Source organism: Giraffa tippelskirchi, chromosome 4 (genome assembly GCF_054371585.1).
Source record: "Giraffa tippelskirchi isolate mGirTip1 chromosome 4, T2T-mGirTip1v1.2.pri, whole genome shotgun sequence".
Classification (NCBI taxonomy): Eukaryota; Metazoa; Chordata; class Mammalia; order Artiodactyla; family Giraffidae; genus Giraffa; species Giraffa tippelskirchi.
In genome coordinates, this window is record NC_137278.1 from 135,898,232 (window position 1) to 135,916,474 (window position 18,243).

The window sequence follows — 18,243 nt, forward strand, 5'->3', positions numbered from 1 at the left end:
TCTCATCCTCTATCGTCCCCTTCTCCTCCTGCCCCCAATCCTTCCCAGCATTGGGGTCTTTTCCAATGAGTCAACTCTTCACATGAGGTGGCCAAAGTATTGGAGTTTCAGGCTATCTATTTTACATATGATAATCTAAGTTTCCATATTACTCTTTCCATACATCTCACACACTCTTCCCCTCTCCCCATGTCCATGAATCTATTCTCTATGTCTGTTTCTCCAGTGCTGCCCTGTAAGTAAATTCTTCAGTACTATTTTTATAGATTCCATATATATGCATTAGAATATGATATTTATCTTTCTCTTTCTAACTTACTTCACTCTGTATAATAGGTTCTAGGTTCACCCACCTCACTAGAACTGACTGAAATGCATTCTTTTTATGGCTGAGTAATATTCCATTGTGTATATGTACCACAACTTCTTTATCCATTCATCTGTTGATGGACATCTAGGTCACTTTCATGGTCTAGCTATTGCAAATAGTGCTGCAATGAATAATGAGATACATGTGACTTGTTCAATTTTGGTTTCCTCAGAGTATATGCCTAGGAGTGGGATTGCTGGGTCATATGGTGGTTTTATTCCTAGTTTTTTTTAAGGAATCTCCATACCTTCTTCCATAGTGGCTGTATCAATTTACATTCCCACCAATAGTACAAGAGCGTTCCCTTTTCTCCACACCCTCTCCAGCATTTATTGTTTGCAGACTTTTTGATGATGGCCATTCTGACCAGAGTCAAGCGGGCCTTAGGAAGCATCACTACGAACAAAGCTAGTGGAGGTGATGGAACTCCAGTTGTGCTATTTCAAATCCTAAAAGATGATGCTGTGAAAGTGCTGCACTCAATATACCAGCAAATTTGGAAAACTCAAAAGTGGCCACAGGACTGAAAAAGATCAGTTTTCATTTCAATCCCAACGAAAGGCAATGCCAAAGAATGCTCAAACTACCGCACAATTGCACTCATCTCACACACTAGCAAAGTAATGCTCAAAATTCTCCAAACCAAGCTTCAACAGTACATGAACCGTGAACTTCCAGATGTTCAAGCTGGATTTAGAAAAGGCAGAGGAACCAGAGGTCAAACTGCTGACACCCATTGGGTCACTGAAAAAGCGAGAGAGTTCCAGAAAACATCTACTTTTGCTTTATTGACTATGCCAAGGCCTTTGACTGTGTGGATCATAACAAACTGTGGAAAATTCTGAAAGAGATGGGAATACCAGACCACATGACCTGCCTCCTGAGAAATCTGTATGCAGGTCAGGAAGCAAGTTAGAACTAGACATGGAACAACAGGCTGGTTCCAAATCGGGAAAGGAGTACATCAAGGCTGTATATTGTCACCCTGCCTATTTAACTTATATGCAGAGTACTTCATGTGAAATGCTAGTCTGGATGAAGCACAAGTTGGAATCAAGATTGCCGCAAGAAATATCAATAACCTCAGATATGCAGATGACACCACCCTTATGGCAGAAAGCAAAGAAGAACTAAAGAGCCTCTTGATGAAAATGAAAGAGGAGAGTGAAAAAGCTGGCTTAAAACTCAACATTCAAAAATGAAGGTCATGGCATCTGGTCCCATCTCTTCATGGCATTTCTTTGGAGAAATGTCTATTTAGGTCTTTTTCCCACTTTTTGATTGTGTTCTTTTGTTTTTCTAGTATCAAGTTGTATGAGCTGCTTGTATATTTTGGAAATTAATCCTTTATCAGTTGTTTCATTTGCTGTATTTTCTCCCATTCTGAGGGTTGACCTTCCACCTGGCCTTTAGTTTCCTTTGCTGTGCAAAAAGCTCTTAAGTTTAATCAGGTCCCATTTGTTTACTTTGAACATGTATATTTCTTTTTTAATCATGTACTGTCATAATTTTTTAAACAGTTACTTAAAATTTCCTTGTAATAAAATCATGTTGGCAGTGAGATGTATAAGTAAACATCTGGCAGAGTACCTGATGGGGTCAGATAGACACCAGTTATTGAAGATTTCACCATTTTCCCCAAATAAGAAGGAGGTGCTGCTAAGGAACTTCTAGTGGCTCCTTTACTGGACTTAAAATATTTTAAGGGAAGAAGAACACCATCAGTCCCTGTCCCAAGAGCATCATTTAAGAATCAAACACTTTACCCTGTTTGTCCAGTTATGGACACTTTTTGACTTAGTTTTATTGGAAGCCTAATGAGATTTAAGCTGGTTAAAAAAAAAAATATCAAAGGATGAAATGAGTTAAAATCTGGATTTTATGCTGTACAGGATTAACAAAAAAGGTTGGTTTTTGTAATGAAAAATTCCTTTATATTCTTCTCCATAATTTTCCCTTCTGTACTCAAAGGCCACAGGAGATCCAAACAGAATATTTCTGAGCCTTATCAAAGATGTGCCCTGTCTGGGTGACGCTGCCTCATGTCAGGTGACATGCCCCAGGTTTAGAATGCAGAAGCATCTTTATACAGTAGCAGGAAGCACCTCTTCCTACTAGCTGATGCAGCGTGACACTGGCATACCTGGTCTCCAGTTGGTGCCCTGTGCGGGTCTCAGTGCCAGCAACTGTCTGCAGCAGCCCTGACTGAAATCCTACCCCTCCATTTTCCCCAGAAAAATCATGTTTAATCCACACAGAAGTGCACATGTTATCTGAGTGACACATAACTGGTAAACAGATATACATCTGCTTTCTTAAAAACATTATGACAGTTGCATACAAAGTAGGCCACATCGTTTTTAAAAATGAATTTATTAAAATGCTCATAATTATAAAAAGAATATTAAAATGCACAGAAATTTGCAAAATATTACAAACTTTACATCTTATGCCACAGTGTATGAAAAGCATCATGAGTATTTCAGTTTTACTTAAGCTGTTCATACGTTTTAACATCTTAAGATATAATATGGACACAAGAAAATGGTACAAGAAGTGTTTCAACAAAGAGCACGTCCTGCTCCCCTATTTTGAATGAATGTTTTCTGAAATTCAAAATGCACATGCAATTATAAGGGAAGACTTTCAGTGATAAATAGTTTGCAAGATGGTTTTGTTCAGTTTTCAAACAAAACCGAAAGCTTTCCCATCCTATTGACCTAACTAAAATATCAGGGATATTTAGAGAAAAATCTCCTGAGTATTTTGGTCTAATGCTTTGATCTGTTAAAATTCACAGGCATCACAAAAGGATACAAAGTAAAATTTCTCTAGTGGTTAACATGGGGCAGGTCTAGGGCCAGATTTTCCCGAACTTCATGGGTCCACTGCCACACGCATCCATTTGGCCAGGGGGCTGCCTCTGCTTGCATTTACAGATCCAGCCCACAAGTGCCTGCAGAAACAGCCCCACATGTTCATCACCCACAAGTCAGCACTAGACTTACATGAACAATGTCGGTGTCACAGACGACCCTAGGTCTCCACTACAACCCAGCCATCTGGGGAGTACTGGCAGTGTCATACATCACATTTGCTGCCTTTAAAAACCTAGAGGTTTTTTTTCCCTCCTGTCCACAGAAGCACATTTTGAACTATGAAGGCGATTTATGAAAACAGAAACGCACAATTCTTTTCAAGTTCTATTTTATATACAAGGAGATAAGGCAAGAAAATTTCCTTTTTTATAGTTCCACGAACAGTGAGTAACTGCCAAATCCAACAATGGGAGACAGTCCTACACTTCAGAGAAGAGGTAATACAAGAGGAAGCAGCACCCCTTTCAGGAGCAGTGTCCCAGGTGAGTTGGGGAAGGGACGAGAATACTTCCCCACTGGGAAGAAATGCATTTCTCGCTCCCTCTGTGACCAGACCTCACGTGGCATGTCATGACACTCTTTGATCACACATAGCCTTAACATTACCAAGAAAGTTAGTGAAATGATCCTGATCCACTGGGACAATTCAGAAGTCCAGAATACTGTTTCGCTGAATCCTACATTAATACTTTTTTTCCCCCCTGGTTTGTTAACATTCATGGCAGGCATTTACAACTATGACCTGGAGTGAAGCTGCTATATTATAGCAAGCCTGTCAACTTGCTCACTGAAAAGTGTTTCCGTTTCCTTCGCTGCTGGGATTCTGAGTGCCTCGGCTCCTGTGGCACCTGGGCATTGAGCAGCATCTTAATGGGTGGCGAGTGGCCCATTTAGAGAGAGCGAGGTGCCAGACACTCTCTCCTGCACCCAGCCCTGCCCTGTCCCCGTCACAGGTGAGAGGTTCGGGCCCTGTGTCTCCTCTAGAGCCTATCAGAGGGCTAGGCATCCCAAAGGCAGTAAAGTGCAGTAAAGAAGGCTGAACTGAATAGAGGGTAAGATGTGCACAGTGGGACAGGAGTTCAGCAGGAAGTTACCTCCAGCTGACAGCAGGGTTTGTAACCAAACCAAATTTTTTTTTTTTTTTTTTTTTGACCCTTAATTGCCTGATAGGCTTGAAAGGAGGCTGAAAATTCAAATCAAATCCAGTCTCTTTTCTTGTTTGGGAATAATCTGGGTGTCCTCCTGTTTCTCTGTCTCCTTCCCTAAAAACACCCCTGGTGCAAATATGCAATTACAAATAAGTTACTGGGCAGAAAGTAAGAGAAGGGAGGATGTGCTGAGCTACCTTCACTATGGCAGATGCTTTGGTAAGCTGATCACTAGGATGTGCAGAACCCCTCTTAGGAATATGGTGAGGTCACAGCACTGTGCTGTTACAATGGCTATGAGCCAATCACAAGGGTCCTTGCAATACTGTACTTCCTAGATCTAATAGATAAAGGGCAACTGGAGGGAACTTAATAGGCTCATCTTTTCCAAACCATTATGTTGATAAATGTGTAATTTTAATCACTTGATTTCACTTTTTTCAAGATACGACATATCTTTAGAAGATGTAAATTAACTATCCTGATCAATAGCACAAATATGCTCAGAAATGCTATCTTCATTTCAATCCATTAAGTGTATTTCTCCGAGATGGAAAGATAGGCCAGGATGAAGACTGAAACTATTTCCTCTTATTACCTGAGGTTTCCTTTTCTATAGGAACGTGATAATACACCTAAATATTGTAAAGTCTTGGGTCTATCTACAACTTAATACGGCCTTCAAACTGAATTCTGTGTAGATATTTTTAATCACACAACAGCTAGCATGTCTAGCCTTTGATGATGGTACTGTAATGGAAGGATAACTCTGGAAAAGGTCTAGCAGAAGTGAAGAAACAAAACAGTGCCTAAAAATAAAAAAAAAGATCATGTGTTTGAGAACAGAAAGGAATGAAAATAATCAAATGAGGAAAAAATCCACTCTGCTTTGGTAGATGTTGTTTCTTTCAGCACATGAAGAGAATTCCTGTGTGTGATTAAAATTCCAATTTATCCAAAAAAGTAACATTTTTGGTCTTCCTGGTGATTAGTTTTATGCCCTTCTTGAACTCAATTTTACATTTTCCAGTTCCTGCATCACTAGCTGAAACTGAAAAATAATCTGCATGAAAATGGTGATAGTTAAGACTCATATTTGCCAAAGTGATTTAACTTAAACATTCTCATTAGTGATTCATAATAAATTTTGACAGAGCTACATTCTTTAAAGTGCTTCTCAGAACATAAAGCTCTTAATCGGATTTTGGTCGTAAACTGTTATCTACTACTGCTCCTATCATCTTCTCAGCTATGACTCCGATATTTTTGGTCATGTCTTTGAGGTGATTCTCATGAAGAAGCTTCTGGGTTAGGTATTTTTCTCTCTTGATCTTGCTCTTTGTGCTTTTCGATACATCTGGAATTGCGTATGAAATGAAAAACTTCACAGAATAGATGATATGCTGAGGGAGAGAAAAAAAAACGTCAGTAACAAAGAGATGGAGGGGAGTGCAGAGTTTCTTCCATTTATTTTTGCTGGTCATTACAGCAGTGTATCAGGACAGGGTGGTAGGTGTTTAAGCTCTACCTCCATGGTGCAGTTCTGCCATGGATCTATATTTTGTTACTTCATAAATTTCAACCATACTATTTGCTATGTAGAGACGAATATATCTCCCTAATATCTAGAACATTCACCATGGCACTGATGATGTTATGACATTTTTATGTGGGTTCCTTTCCTGTCTTATTCCCAGGCCTCATCCCCAAAGGTAAACACTAACCTATCTGTCTGAGTATATGTAGATCATTTTCATTTATTTTGAGTAGTTTAACAAAGTATGTATATATCCCCAAAACAATATCTTGTTTAGTTTTTCTCACTTTAAGCCTTATAAAAACAGTATGATACTGTATGGTACACTCTTTTGAAAATTGCTTTTTTCCATTCAAAGTTAATTTTTAAGACACTTCAATGTTACTGTGTATAACTGTAGTCCATTTTCACTTCTTTATAATATTCCACTGTGTGAACATACTTTATTTGTTCCCCTACCAAAAGGTACTGGGTTAGTTCCTAGGTTTTGGATTAGAAACAATGATGTTGGGAACATTCATACACTTGGATTCTGGAGAATACCTGTGAGAGTTTCTCAAGAGCGGTTCCTGGGGTGGAACTGCTGAGACCCTACGTTATATGAATGTTCGATTTTACAAGGTGGTACCAAATATTTCCAAAACAGGTGGCACTACCACCAGCACTGTGTGATGATTTCAGTCACTCTTCATTGTTGTCTGCACTTATTATCATCACTTGTTTTTTTTTAAATGAACATGATGCTTATGAAATGGACTTTATTTCACTTTGGGCTTTCCTCACATTTCCCAGATGACTAATGAGCTTGAAAACTTTTTTATTTATGCACTATTCAAAAACCCTAACCTAGTAAGAGGATAGAGATAATACAGAATAAACATAATTAAGAACAAATAAATTACACATAGCACTAAAATGTGTAAGAACTATGGGGAAAACAAGTGATATAAGCTAAGTAAAGCAGAGTAACAGTTATTAAGAGTGTTACGGTGGGAGATAAAATTTATATAGATTTTATGTAGATCAGTTTAGACATGCCTCACTGAGCAAAGACCTTAAGGAAGTAAGGAAGTTAAACATCAGGGGAAAAGACATTTTAGGCAGAGGGAACACCTAGCACAGAGTCCACATGGGGGAAGCCTACTGGGTGTATTCCAGGAAGGCTGAGTGAGTAACGTCAGGGAGGTAATAGATCGTAGCTAAATTGTGCTGGGCTTTGAATGCTATTATAAGGACTTTGGCTTTTACTTGGAGTGAGCTGTGAAGACAACAGGGAGTCCAATTAGTAGACTGCTGCCCTAATTTGGGCAAGAAATGATGGTGGCTCCAACCTGGGGGCAGCTGCAAAGCTGGTAAGAAGTGGTCAGATTTGTGATGTATTTTCAAAGCAAAAGCTAACAGGATTGGACGTGGAATAAGTGACAGAGAGAAAACAAGGGGGCCTTCAAGAATTCTGGCCTGAGCAACTGTTCAGATGAATTGCCATAACTGGGCAGTGGGCAGGGGGCGGGGGGGAACTGTGGACAGAACAGATTTAGGGTAGGGTAGGGAGGAGAATGGAGAAGGCGATGGCACCCCACTCCAGTACTCTTGCCTGGAAACTCCCATGGACGGAGGAGCCTGGTAGGCTGCCGTCCATGGGGTCGCACAGAGTCGGACACGACTGAAGCGACTTAGCAGCAGCAGCAGCAGGGAGGAGAATATTAAGAGTGGATTTAAGAAAATATGGGAATCGAGGGCAGTAGATTTGAGATATCTGTTAGATATCCATGCAGAAAGGTCAAGTATGCAGTTGGATTGATGGGTTGAGCTCAGTAGAGAGGTTTTCTGGGGATATCCATTAACGAGTCACAGGCATTCAGATAGCACTTAAAGTCTCCAGACTGCATGAAATCAACAAGGCTGTGAGTAGAGAGAAAAGACAACCAAAGAATGAGCTCCAGGATCATTAAGAAGAAAAGGAAGGGCTGGCAAAGAAGCTAAAAATGGGACTGCCTAGTGAGGTAGGAGGAAAGGCAAAATATGTGTGTTCCTGGGAGCAAGAGTTTCAAGGAGGAGTGATCAGTTGTGTCAAATGTTTCTTTAAGTTAGGTGGTGTGAAAAATGGGGAATATTTTGAGATGAGAGAGATATTAGTGAGTGTGAATGATGGAAATTACATAGTAGTAAAAAGGCAAAAACTGAGGTCAGAAAGAGATTTAGTTTTTTTTTTCCCCCATTTATTTCTGAGGTAGGTAATATTTATAGATATGAGTATTTTCTATTAAACCACCATTGCATTTTCTGGGACAAAGCCAATGTGGTATGATGTTATCTTTTGAAAATATGTTGCTAGATTCAGTCTGCACATTTTAAAAAGATCTTTGCATCTTATGTATTGAGTAAGACTAACTTGTAATTTCCCCTTCTCATTCTATTCTTGTCTGATTTTAGGATCTAAAAGGAGATGGAGAGTATTTTCTTTTTCCTGATCTCTGGAGGAGTTTGTATAAGATTGAAATAAACTACTGTAGAAAGTTTGGTATCATTCTCCTAGAAAGCCTGGCCTGGTGTTTTCACTGTGATCAAATTTTCCAGTTACTCAAAGTTTTGCTATCACTGGAGTTTATGTTACCTTCTTTAGCATTTTGAAGATATTAGACCCCTTCTCTTCTGGCTTCTAGGCTGTTGTTAAAAAGTCTCCTCTCTTTCTAACCTTAATTTTCTTTGTCAGTCATCTTTTTTTCTTTGGTTACATAAGATCTTCTCATTGGTGTGATGCATTTTCCTTACAGTGCATGTAAAATAAATGTGGGCTTCTTCAGATACTACTTCTCCATTATCCTTTTTTTTTTTTTAACTTTTTTTGAAAAAGTTAAGTTTTTCTCCTTCTGTTTTCCGTATCACTTAACTTCTTTTTTTGTATTTTCCATATCTTTCTGTGATGTGCTAGTGGTAATTTTTTTCAGATCTTTCGTTTCACGAATTCTCTGACTTCAGATTTGTCTAAACTTCTATTTTATCTGTATGTGAATATTTTCATTTCAACAACTATCTGTATTTCTAAAAGTTCTATTTAATTAATTTCCAAAATTGCCTTCTAATTTTTTATAGTTTCTTATTGTTCATTTTGGCTCATTTATTTAAACACTTTCATATACAGTTAATATATATTCCTTATCTGATAATTCAAACTCTTAAGAGTTACTGAGAGTCTAAATCAGTTTTCTCAGGTTTTACTGGCTAAATCTCATTCATTTTATTTTTTTTAATTTCCCCTTTGTCATTGTTAATCTTTGATAATTAGTTCATATTTGCTTATCTCAATCTGGGAAAAAAGACTGAGGTCTAAATTAAGGATACTTTTCTTCAGAGAAGATGTGCACTTCCATCTGCTCTGAGACAAATCTAGCCTTTTGTGGGGTCCCTGGCTGAATCTAAGGGTCTTAAGTTCAGCTCTTCTGCCTCACTCTGACCCAAGGCTTGGTCTCTTTGAACCTTAGTTTGAGGCCAAATAACAGAACTTGTTCTCAGAGCACTCCTGAACTTCAGAGGTGCCCACCACTCTATCTTAAGCCATTATCTTTTTTTCCCTCTTTTTATATTCTCTTTCCTTCTAGTAAGCTTAAAACTGCAAAGGAAATTATGTTTTTAGTTGGTTCTAAATGTTTTATAGTGAGATGGCCCCTCACAGTATCCAGTCCATCATATCAAATGGAGGAGTCTAAACACTGGCAACTACATATTTGAATATAAACCAGTAACTCTTGTCAACATATCAGATACTGTACTCTACTTGTGATACAGTGAACTAATGATGAACTACTTTCCTCAGTTAATTTTTGATAACTATTAAAAAAAATACTACAAGAATTATCTAAGCCAAGTAGCCTGTCCCCAAACCAAATACCTCCTGTTTCAGCCTGCTTAGCTGCTAAGAGGAACCATGAGCTTAGTTCTAGTCAGTGAGATGCAGGTGCAAGTCTGCTCCAGGGGCTTCGGGCAAAACTTTCTCTTTCCTAACATAGGAACAGGTATGGCTAGCATGGCCCTTTTTCCTTCTTCCTGCCTAGAACATAAATGTGTTATCTGGAGTTGTGGTAGTCATATTACAACCATAGAGTGACATGTAATGAAAGTAAACCTACAGAAGACAGATACATTCCTTACACCAGGGATTTGGAATTGATTCAGGAGTACCCACCTGCTTCCAGTGAAATCTGTTATGTGGGAAAAATCAACTCTTACTTGTTTAAGCCACTGTAGTTGGCTTAACACCCAAAAAAGATGTCCTTTTCATTATAGGGGACTGGAATGCAAAAGTAGGAAGTCAAGAAACACCTGGCATAACAGGCAAGTTTGGCCTTGGAGTACAGAATGAAGCAGGGCAAAGGCTAATAGAGTTTTGCCACGAGAACGCACTGGTAATAGAAAACACCCTCTTCCAACAACACAAGAGAAAACTCTACACGTGGACATCACCAGATGGTCAACACCGAAATCAGATTGATTATATCCTTTGCAGCCAAAGATGGAGAAGCTCTATACAGTCAGCAAAAACAAGACCGGGAGCAGACTGTGGCTCAGATCATGAACTGCTTATTGCCAAATTCAGACTTAAATTGAAGAAAGTAGGGAAAACCACTAGACCATTCAGGTATGACCTAGATCAAATCCCTTATGAGTATACAGTGGAAGTGACAAATAGATTTAAGGGACTAGACCTGATAGACAGAGTGCCTGACGAACTATGGACAGAGGTTCGAGACATTGTACAGGAGACAGGGATCAAGAAAATCCCCATGGAAAAGAAATGCAAAAAAGCAAAATGGCTGTCTGAGAAGGCCTTACAGATAGCTGGGAAGAGAAGAGAAGCGAAAAGCAAAGGAGAAAAGGAAAGTTATTCCCATCTGAATGCAGAGTTCCAAAGAATAGCAAGGAGAGATAAGAAAGCCTTCCTCAGTGATCAGTGCAAAGAAATAGAGGAAAACAACAGATTGGGAAAGACTAGAGATCTCTTCAAGAAAATCAGAGATACCAAAGGAACATTTCATGCAAAGATAGGCTCGATAAAGGACAGAAATGGTATGGACCTAACAGAAGCAGAAGATATTAAGAAGAGGTGGAAAGAATACACAGAAGAACTGTACAAAAAAGATCTTCACGATCCAGATAATCACGATGGTGTGATCACTCACCTAGAGCCAGACATCCTGGAATGTGAAGTCAAGTGGGCCTTAGAAAGCATCACTACGAACAAAGCTAGTGGAGGTGATGGAATTCCAGTTGAGCTATTTCAAATCCTCAAAGGTGATGCTGTGAAAGGGCTGCACTCGATATGCCAGCAAATTTGGAAAACTCAGCAGTGGCCACAGGACTGGAAAAGGTCAGTTTTCATTCCAATCCCAAAGAAAGGCAATGCCAAAGAATGCTCAAACTACCGCGCAATTCTACTCATCTCACATGCTAGTAAAGTAATGCTCAAAATTCTCCAAGCCAGGCTTCAGCAATACATGAACCGTGAACTTCCAGATGTTCAAGCTGGTTTTAGGAAAGGCAGAGGAACCAGAGATCAAATTGCCGATATCCGCTGGATCATCGAAATAGCAAGAGAGTTCCAGAAAAACATCTATTTCTGCTTTATTGACTATGCCAAAGCCTTTGACTGTGTGGATCACAATAAACTGTGGAAAATTCTGAAAGAGATGGGAATACCAGACCATCTGACCTGTCTCTTGAGAAACCTGTATGCAGGTCAGGAAGCAACAGTTAGAACTGGACGTGGAACAACAGACTGGTTCCAAATAGGAAAAGGAGTACATCAAGGCTGTATATTGTCACCCTGCTTATTTACCTTATATGCAGAGTACATCATGAGAAATGCTGGGCTGGAAGAAACACAGCTGGAATCAAGATTGCCGGGAGAAATATTAATAACCTCAGATATGCGGATGACACCACCCTTATGGCAGAGCGTGAAGAAGAACTAAAGAGCCTCTTGATGAAGGTGAAGGAGGAGAGTGAAAATGTTGGCTTAAAGCTCAACGTTCAGAAAACTAAGATCATGGCATCTGGTCCCATCACTCCATGGGAAATAGATGGGAAACAGTGGAAACAGTGTCAGACTTTATTTTTTGGGGCTCCAGAATCACTGCTGATGGGGACTGCAGCCATGAAATTAAAAGACGCTTACTCCTTGGAAGGAAGGTTATGGCCAACCTAGATAGCATATTTAAAAGCAGAGACATTACTTTGCCAACAAAAGTCCGTCTTGTCAAGGCTATGGTTTTTCCAGTGGTCATGTATGGATGTGAAAGTTGGACGGTGAAGAAAGCTGAGCGCCGCAGAATTGATGCTTTTGAACTGTGGTGTTGGAGAAGACTCTTGAGAGTCCCTTGGACTGCAAGGAGATCCAATCAATCCTTCTTAAAAGAGATCAATCCTGGGTGTTCATTGTAAGGTCTGATGTTGAAGCTGAAACTCCAGTACTTTGGCCACCTCATGCGAAGGGTTGACTCATTGGAAAAGACCCTAATGCTGGGTAGGATTGGGGGTGGGAGGAGAAGGGGACGACAGAGGATGAGATGGTTGGATGGCATCACCGATTCAATGAACATGGGTTTGGGTAGACTCCGGGAGTTGGTGATGGACAGGGAGGCCTGGCGTGCTGCAATTCACGGGGTCGCAAGGAGTCGGACAAAACTGAGCGACTGAACTGAACTGAGGTGGGTTTTTTGTTTCTTGCGGTTAAACGTAATCCTAACTGACCACACCAATCAAGTAACTTTTGAATCTTTAGAATTTAGTAGTATTTATTCGCTCAGTGTAAGAAATAAAGTTGGCTATATCAATTTCAAATTGATAGCTGCCTTAGTATTTTTCAGAGCTGGTAAATTTCAGGGATGTAAAAAGTCTTATAAGAAGTCTAGTGTGAAAATGCAATACAAATAAACTATTACAGCAATAAAGTTTCTCCAGGAAGATAAGATATCTTACTTAGCTTGAATAAACCTCTTCACAGCCTAATGTGGAGCCCAGTTCCCCAAATAAAAAGGCCTTCAATTAATACTTAACTGAAAGGAATTGAACCTCCCTAAGCCCACATGCTTTTAACTTTACAGCAGATAACCAACTTCATTTAATTACTGAGAACATTATGGGTAGTCCCAGGTCAAATTTAACAAATGTTATAGAAATAATTATTAGCAAGAGGTAAGACATATTGTGTATTTTAAGTCAGAAGTGGCAACACTTAAAAGTTAATAAATGGTCTGCAAATACACTGCATTATAAACTATTTCAAAGTGAACTTTTCTTACCTCCATGACAATGATAAAAGCCAGCTTGGCTGCAATCACATGCCAATAGTAGATATTGTGTTTATACTCTTGTTGGTGTCCAGGAGGGTACCGAAAATCACGATACCTAGAAAAAAGATGGGGGCATTTTGGGAGATCATTCTTTCTAATCAAATGTAAACAAGGGCCCATTAAAAAGGTCATATTTAATGCAACACTCTTTTAAATTGGTCATCTCGTAAATTTTCTCAAAGGGATCCTGGGTTTTTTTTTGGCCGTGCCATGTGGGGTCTTAGTTCCCAGGCCAGAGACTGAACCTGGGACCACGGCAATGAAAGCCCAGAATCATGACCACGAGGCTACCAGGGAATGCCCAGATTTTCTCCGAGAGTTTAATTTGATGACAAAACCCTGAAATAACTACCCCAGTAATACTTCATTTAACTTACAAGATGGTAATGATGGTTTCCATCTTTGTAAAAAAAGAACAAAAATATCAAATTGTATCCCTGCTTCCTCAAAAGAGTATAACTAAAACAAATTACCATATTTTCAGAAACATGCTACAGAGAATATTACCTATTTTTTCATAATTTTCTTACCTAATTTCCTTGTTGTCAGACATCATATGCTACTGCTTGAGTGTATCTCCCTTAGGCAGCAAATCTCTAACTTTCCACCTGTAAACCTAATAGAGCTGGAAGTTTAATTACCCTTTAGAATTATGTAAAGTAAGAGTAAGCAGATGCAATGTGTGATTCTGAAGAGGCTTTGCTATGTGTAATCTAGAAACATTTATTTGGGACTTATTTATGGTTTTTTCATTGTGTTGTTGAGAATGTGAATAGGAGACAGCTTTGAATAGTTTAAATTTTAAAGTCTCTTTAGGTTTTAGACTTCGACTGAAAAAAACAAAACTACGATACCATGCAGTCAACAAACTTATCAATTAGTAACTTAGTTGATGTACACTGTCCACAGTTGATCTTATCAGCCATTAAAATCAATGCAGAGAGTTTTGGAATACTTTTAGAGAACACTCCTAGGCTGGGCTGAGGTATCAACCGTTTTTGTCTCTGTACTGCTTTGTTAAGGTATGGTACTAGTTTGTCATCATTCAGTACCATCAGGTTGTGGTTGAGTAAAACATTAATTGTAACAACTGAATTATCTTGCTTTTTGGAACTCTCGGGGTTTCTTAATTTCTAAGATGTAAGCCTTTCCCCCTGGATAAGTCTTTTTGTCATCATTTGAAACTCTCATTTTAACATCTTGCCTTATGGGGGCTTCCCTGGTGGTACAGTGGTTAAGAATCTGCCTGCCAATGCAGGAGACACAGGCTCAATCCCTAGTCCAGAAAGATCCCACATGCCATGGAGCAACTAAGCCCCTGCACCACAACTTCTGAGATGGTGCTCCGTAATAAGACAAGCCACCACAATGAGAAGCCTGCACACCACAACAAAGAATAGCCACCACTCGCCCCAACTAGAGAAAGTCCAGCAGCAGCAATAAAGTCCAGCACAGCCAAAAATAAACAAATAAATCTTTTAAAACGTTATAGGAATACTTTACAATTTGTAAAAAATAAAATACAATCCTGCCTTATGGTTTGGCTTGAAAGTTCTAATCTTAATCTATAGTAACTTTTATATTTTATACTTTTTTAAGTCTGATTGAAAAGAAAGCTAGGAAAAAAAAAATCTAGCAACTTTATTTAAATAATACCAAATAGAATGATATTACAATGAAAGCCCTTTAAAAGAAGAAGTGTATTTTTAAACACTTGTAAGTAGAACTTGCCTGCACGTGTCATATTTAGATCCAGCATATGGATTTTCCTTGACTCTGCTTTTAAAGTCGGCAGTATTGAAGATGGAGAGACTTATGTTGATGTATCCTTCCATTGTGTAGTTTGGGTGGTCCCCATAGGGCGGGATGGAGAAGGACCAGTAATATACCAGGCGGGGGATCATGTCTGATGTGAATGCAATGATCATGGCCTATGTTGGAAGAAAATGGTAGAGAGGGTATTAATTTAGAGCAATTATAGCTAGGGTTAAAAGACATGCCAAAATTACATTCTCATCAGTTGAGTTTTTTAAATTAAAGATTCAGAATTGTCAAATGGATATAAGTAGTGAATGTCCTAAAATTTTTGAGCAGCTGCTTTAAAGTAGTTTGTTTGCTTTTGGTCTTTGAAGGGAATGTCCAGCAGTTCATCTTCAGTTCAAAAGTAAAGCCCTGATACTTGCCTATTATGTATCTTAAGTACAGTAAGAATAATTGTAGACTAGGATATTGTGGATAACTCGAGAGCCACTTGCATATGTTACATGTAACTTATATTTTTAAAAATTAGAATATAATAAAATTCAATCAACCCAGAGCACTACTTGATATAATTTAATCTTTATGACTTAGGAGGCCCTTTTGCATGTAAAATACTAAGATCAATATTATGAAAATAAGCTGGATTTATATGATTCCTTTGTAGATAAATAATTGATAAAAAATGCTTTTTTAATCACTTGTCTCTTAAAAATAGAATACTGATAACAAATATTTTCCTTCAAATTTATACTTTTTCCCCTATAGTATCCGGACTTGTTGAGATAACTCAACCCCACAGTCTGATTTAAACTTTCAGTATATACTATGTCTGTTGCTTCATTAGACAGCAAGAATTCTTTATTATTCAATAAAATATAGTAGCAAGAAACTGTGTTGGGATTGTTCTATTCACATAATCAAGCAATGATATCTATTTTATTAGACTTAGTGTCTAAGCCTTTCAACTTCCAAGAGGTTAAATGGATAAAGTCAGAAAGATTATAGTTATCAAAAAACTTTAAGAAAGTTTAGTGTGTTTCCAGATTAAAGGAATAAATATGGATCAGTCTTAAATCTGAATCTGTGTCAGGAAGACATTTATTAGGATCTAAAGCTATTATTAATTACATGAATTCTCTCCAGAGTTCAAATTTGGGCTTTAAACTCTCCAACATGTAAAACTGGTGTCACGGAAGGAGAAAGTAATGAATATACTTCAATCCAAATTCTATGTGAATAAACAAAGCTAAATGTTTCAGTCATTTCTGAAGCAGAACAGACATGTTTTGCACAACACGATTTTAACAGTATTCATACGAACATATGGTTCAGACACAGTGAGACCAGAAGCCAACAAACAAGATCTCATGCAAAGCAAGAAAAACAACTGAAGGGCTTTTCTATTGCAAAATTTCCCCTACCAGAACCAGCTTTGTCATCTCCTCTGATGTAAAGTCTCTCTGGGTGTGTATTCTTGCCTGTCGGTGGTGGTGGTGGTGGTGGTGTAAGGCAAGACTATTTTACTTTTCCCAGATTTCAATAGGTTAAAATTTCCTGTTATCATTTAACTCAACTAGAGCTTTTTATAGAATCACCTGCAGATGTGCTTCAAGAAGTTATACAAATTCCAATAAGGAAGATAATTCTATTGTCTTCTGACAAGATCCTTTCTCCTCCTGAGTTAAGCTGCTCTGAGACACACTGCAAGAGCACAAATAAATGCAGCGTGCTTCACTTCCCATGCTGTTCCAAACACAGTTTTCCATTTATATCAAAATAAATTAAAATTGGTCTTCAATAGCAGATGCTCTGGCATGACACAACAATGTCAATTCAGCTTATTTATCGAACCAGCAGCTTTAAAATAAATGATTTTATAGCAAACTCTGGCCTGATGCCCTTTCAAATCCTAAGGAGCTGTTCTCTTCTTCCTCCTTCCTAAAAGTTCCCCTGTTATGGAAAGCTAGTTGTTACTGAGCATGTGAGGTTGGGAAGGCACAAATTAGGTATGTGAGGGGATAAAATACATGTTTAATTTTTATAGAATTATATGCAAGAGGACCTGCATCTTGGAATCTCTAACATCTTAATATGGAAAAAAGGACTGTCCATAGTTTAACTGGGCTTCCCTGGTAGCTCAGATGGTTAAGAATCTGCCTGCAATGCGGGAGACATGGGTTCAACCCCTGGGTCGGGAAGATCCCCTGGAGAAGGGAATGGCAACCCATGCCAGTATTCTTGCCTGGAGAATTCCACGGGCAGAGGAGCCTAGTGGGCTACAGCCCATGGGGTCGCAAAGAGTCAGACACGACTGACCAACTAACACTATGTCACTATAGTTTAATTGATAATTGAATAAGCAATTTTTCTGGTGTATAATAAGCCAGCACCTGAATTGTAAGAACAAACAACTACTGGATGAGAACTAGTAGCACCAATCAGTGGGTACATGTGTGCCTGTGTGCACACACACAGGCAGGCAGAGCAGCCTTGAAGATACAGCCAATATTCCATCTGCATTAATGGTGAGGAGCCACGCCGGGGCGACGAGGAAAAGGTGCCTCATACAAGTAAGATAGGACGTTTGAGTAATGGGGAGTAGGAGTCAACTGAATTTTCCGGTTAGCTGAAGGTCAAACAAAAACCTTTTAGTTCCAAACCCTGTTGCTAAAAATTTCCTTAAAGCATGTAACTCCACGTTCCAGCCTGGCTTCATGTCATATAGTATATTGAACATGACAGATTCATACTTTTTAAGATTGTGGAGCTTGAAAGGCCTCACTGTCGTATTTCTGAACATCAGCCTATGTTTTGCAGCGCAGTGGATGCTGAAGGTGGGGGCTGTTTGGGTGAATGGAAACAGCTATAACCTCACAGTTGTTTTTGTGTGTGTGATTAACCAACTTTCTCCAAAAAGGAGAGACAGCAAGCGATCCAAATAAACTGAGGGTTCTTGGGGGGTGAAAGCTGGGTTCCAGATAACTTATTGTGTGAAACTGTGACCATGGTCTAGACAGTGACATATTGTAAAATTCTCGTGCCTCTAGTTTCGACACCTGGCAAAGCTTACAGAGTTGCTGTAAACAATGCTGTGTGATGAAGATGATAACAGAGTGCGTGCATGCATGTGTGCTAAATCACTTCAGTTGTGTCTGCCTCTTTGCGACCCTATCAGCTGTAGCCCACTAGGCTCCTCTGT

The 18,243-nt window shown here is 38.9% G+C and overlaps 1 protein-coding gene across 5 annotated transcripts in view; it reads right to left on the reverse strand.

Annotated features, from left to right (window-relative positions):
- Positions 1-2,724: 2,724 nt before the first annotated feature.
- Positions 2,725-18,243, reverse strand: part of ANO6 (anoctamin 6) — a 226,014-nt gene continuing 210,495 nt past the window's right edge. For all 5 annotated transcript variants that reach the window (XM_081593569.1, XM_081593567.1, XM_081593568.1 and 2 more), the window contains 3 exons: positions 15,015-15,214; positions 13,233-13,338; positions 2,725-5,800 (listed from right to left, as the gene is read on the reverse strand). In XM_081593569.1, the coding sequence (XP_081449695.1) occupies positions 5,591-5,800; positions 13,233-13,338; positions 15,015-15,214 (516 nt within the window). In that variant the 3' untranslated portion in view covers positions 2,725-5,590. The remainder of the gene's footprint in view (positions 5,801-13,232; positions 13,339-15,014; positions 15,215-18,243) is intronic.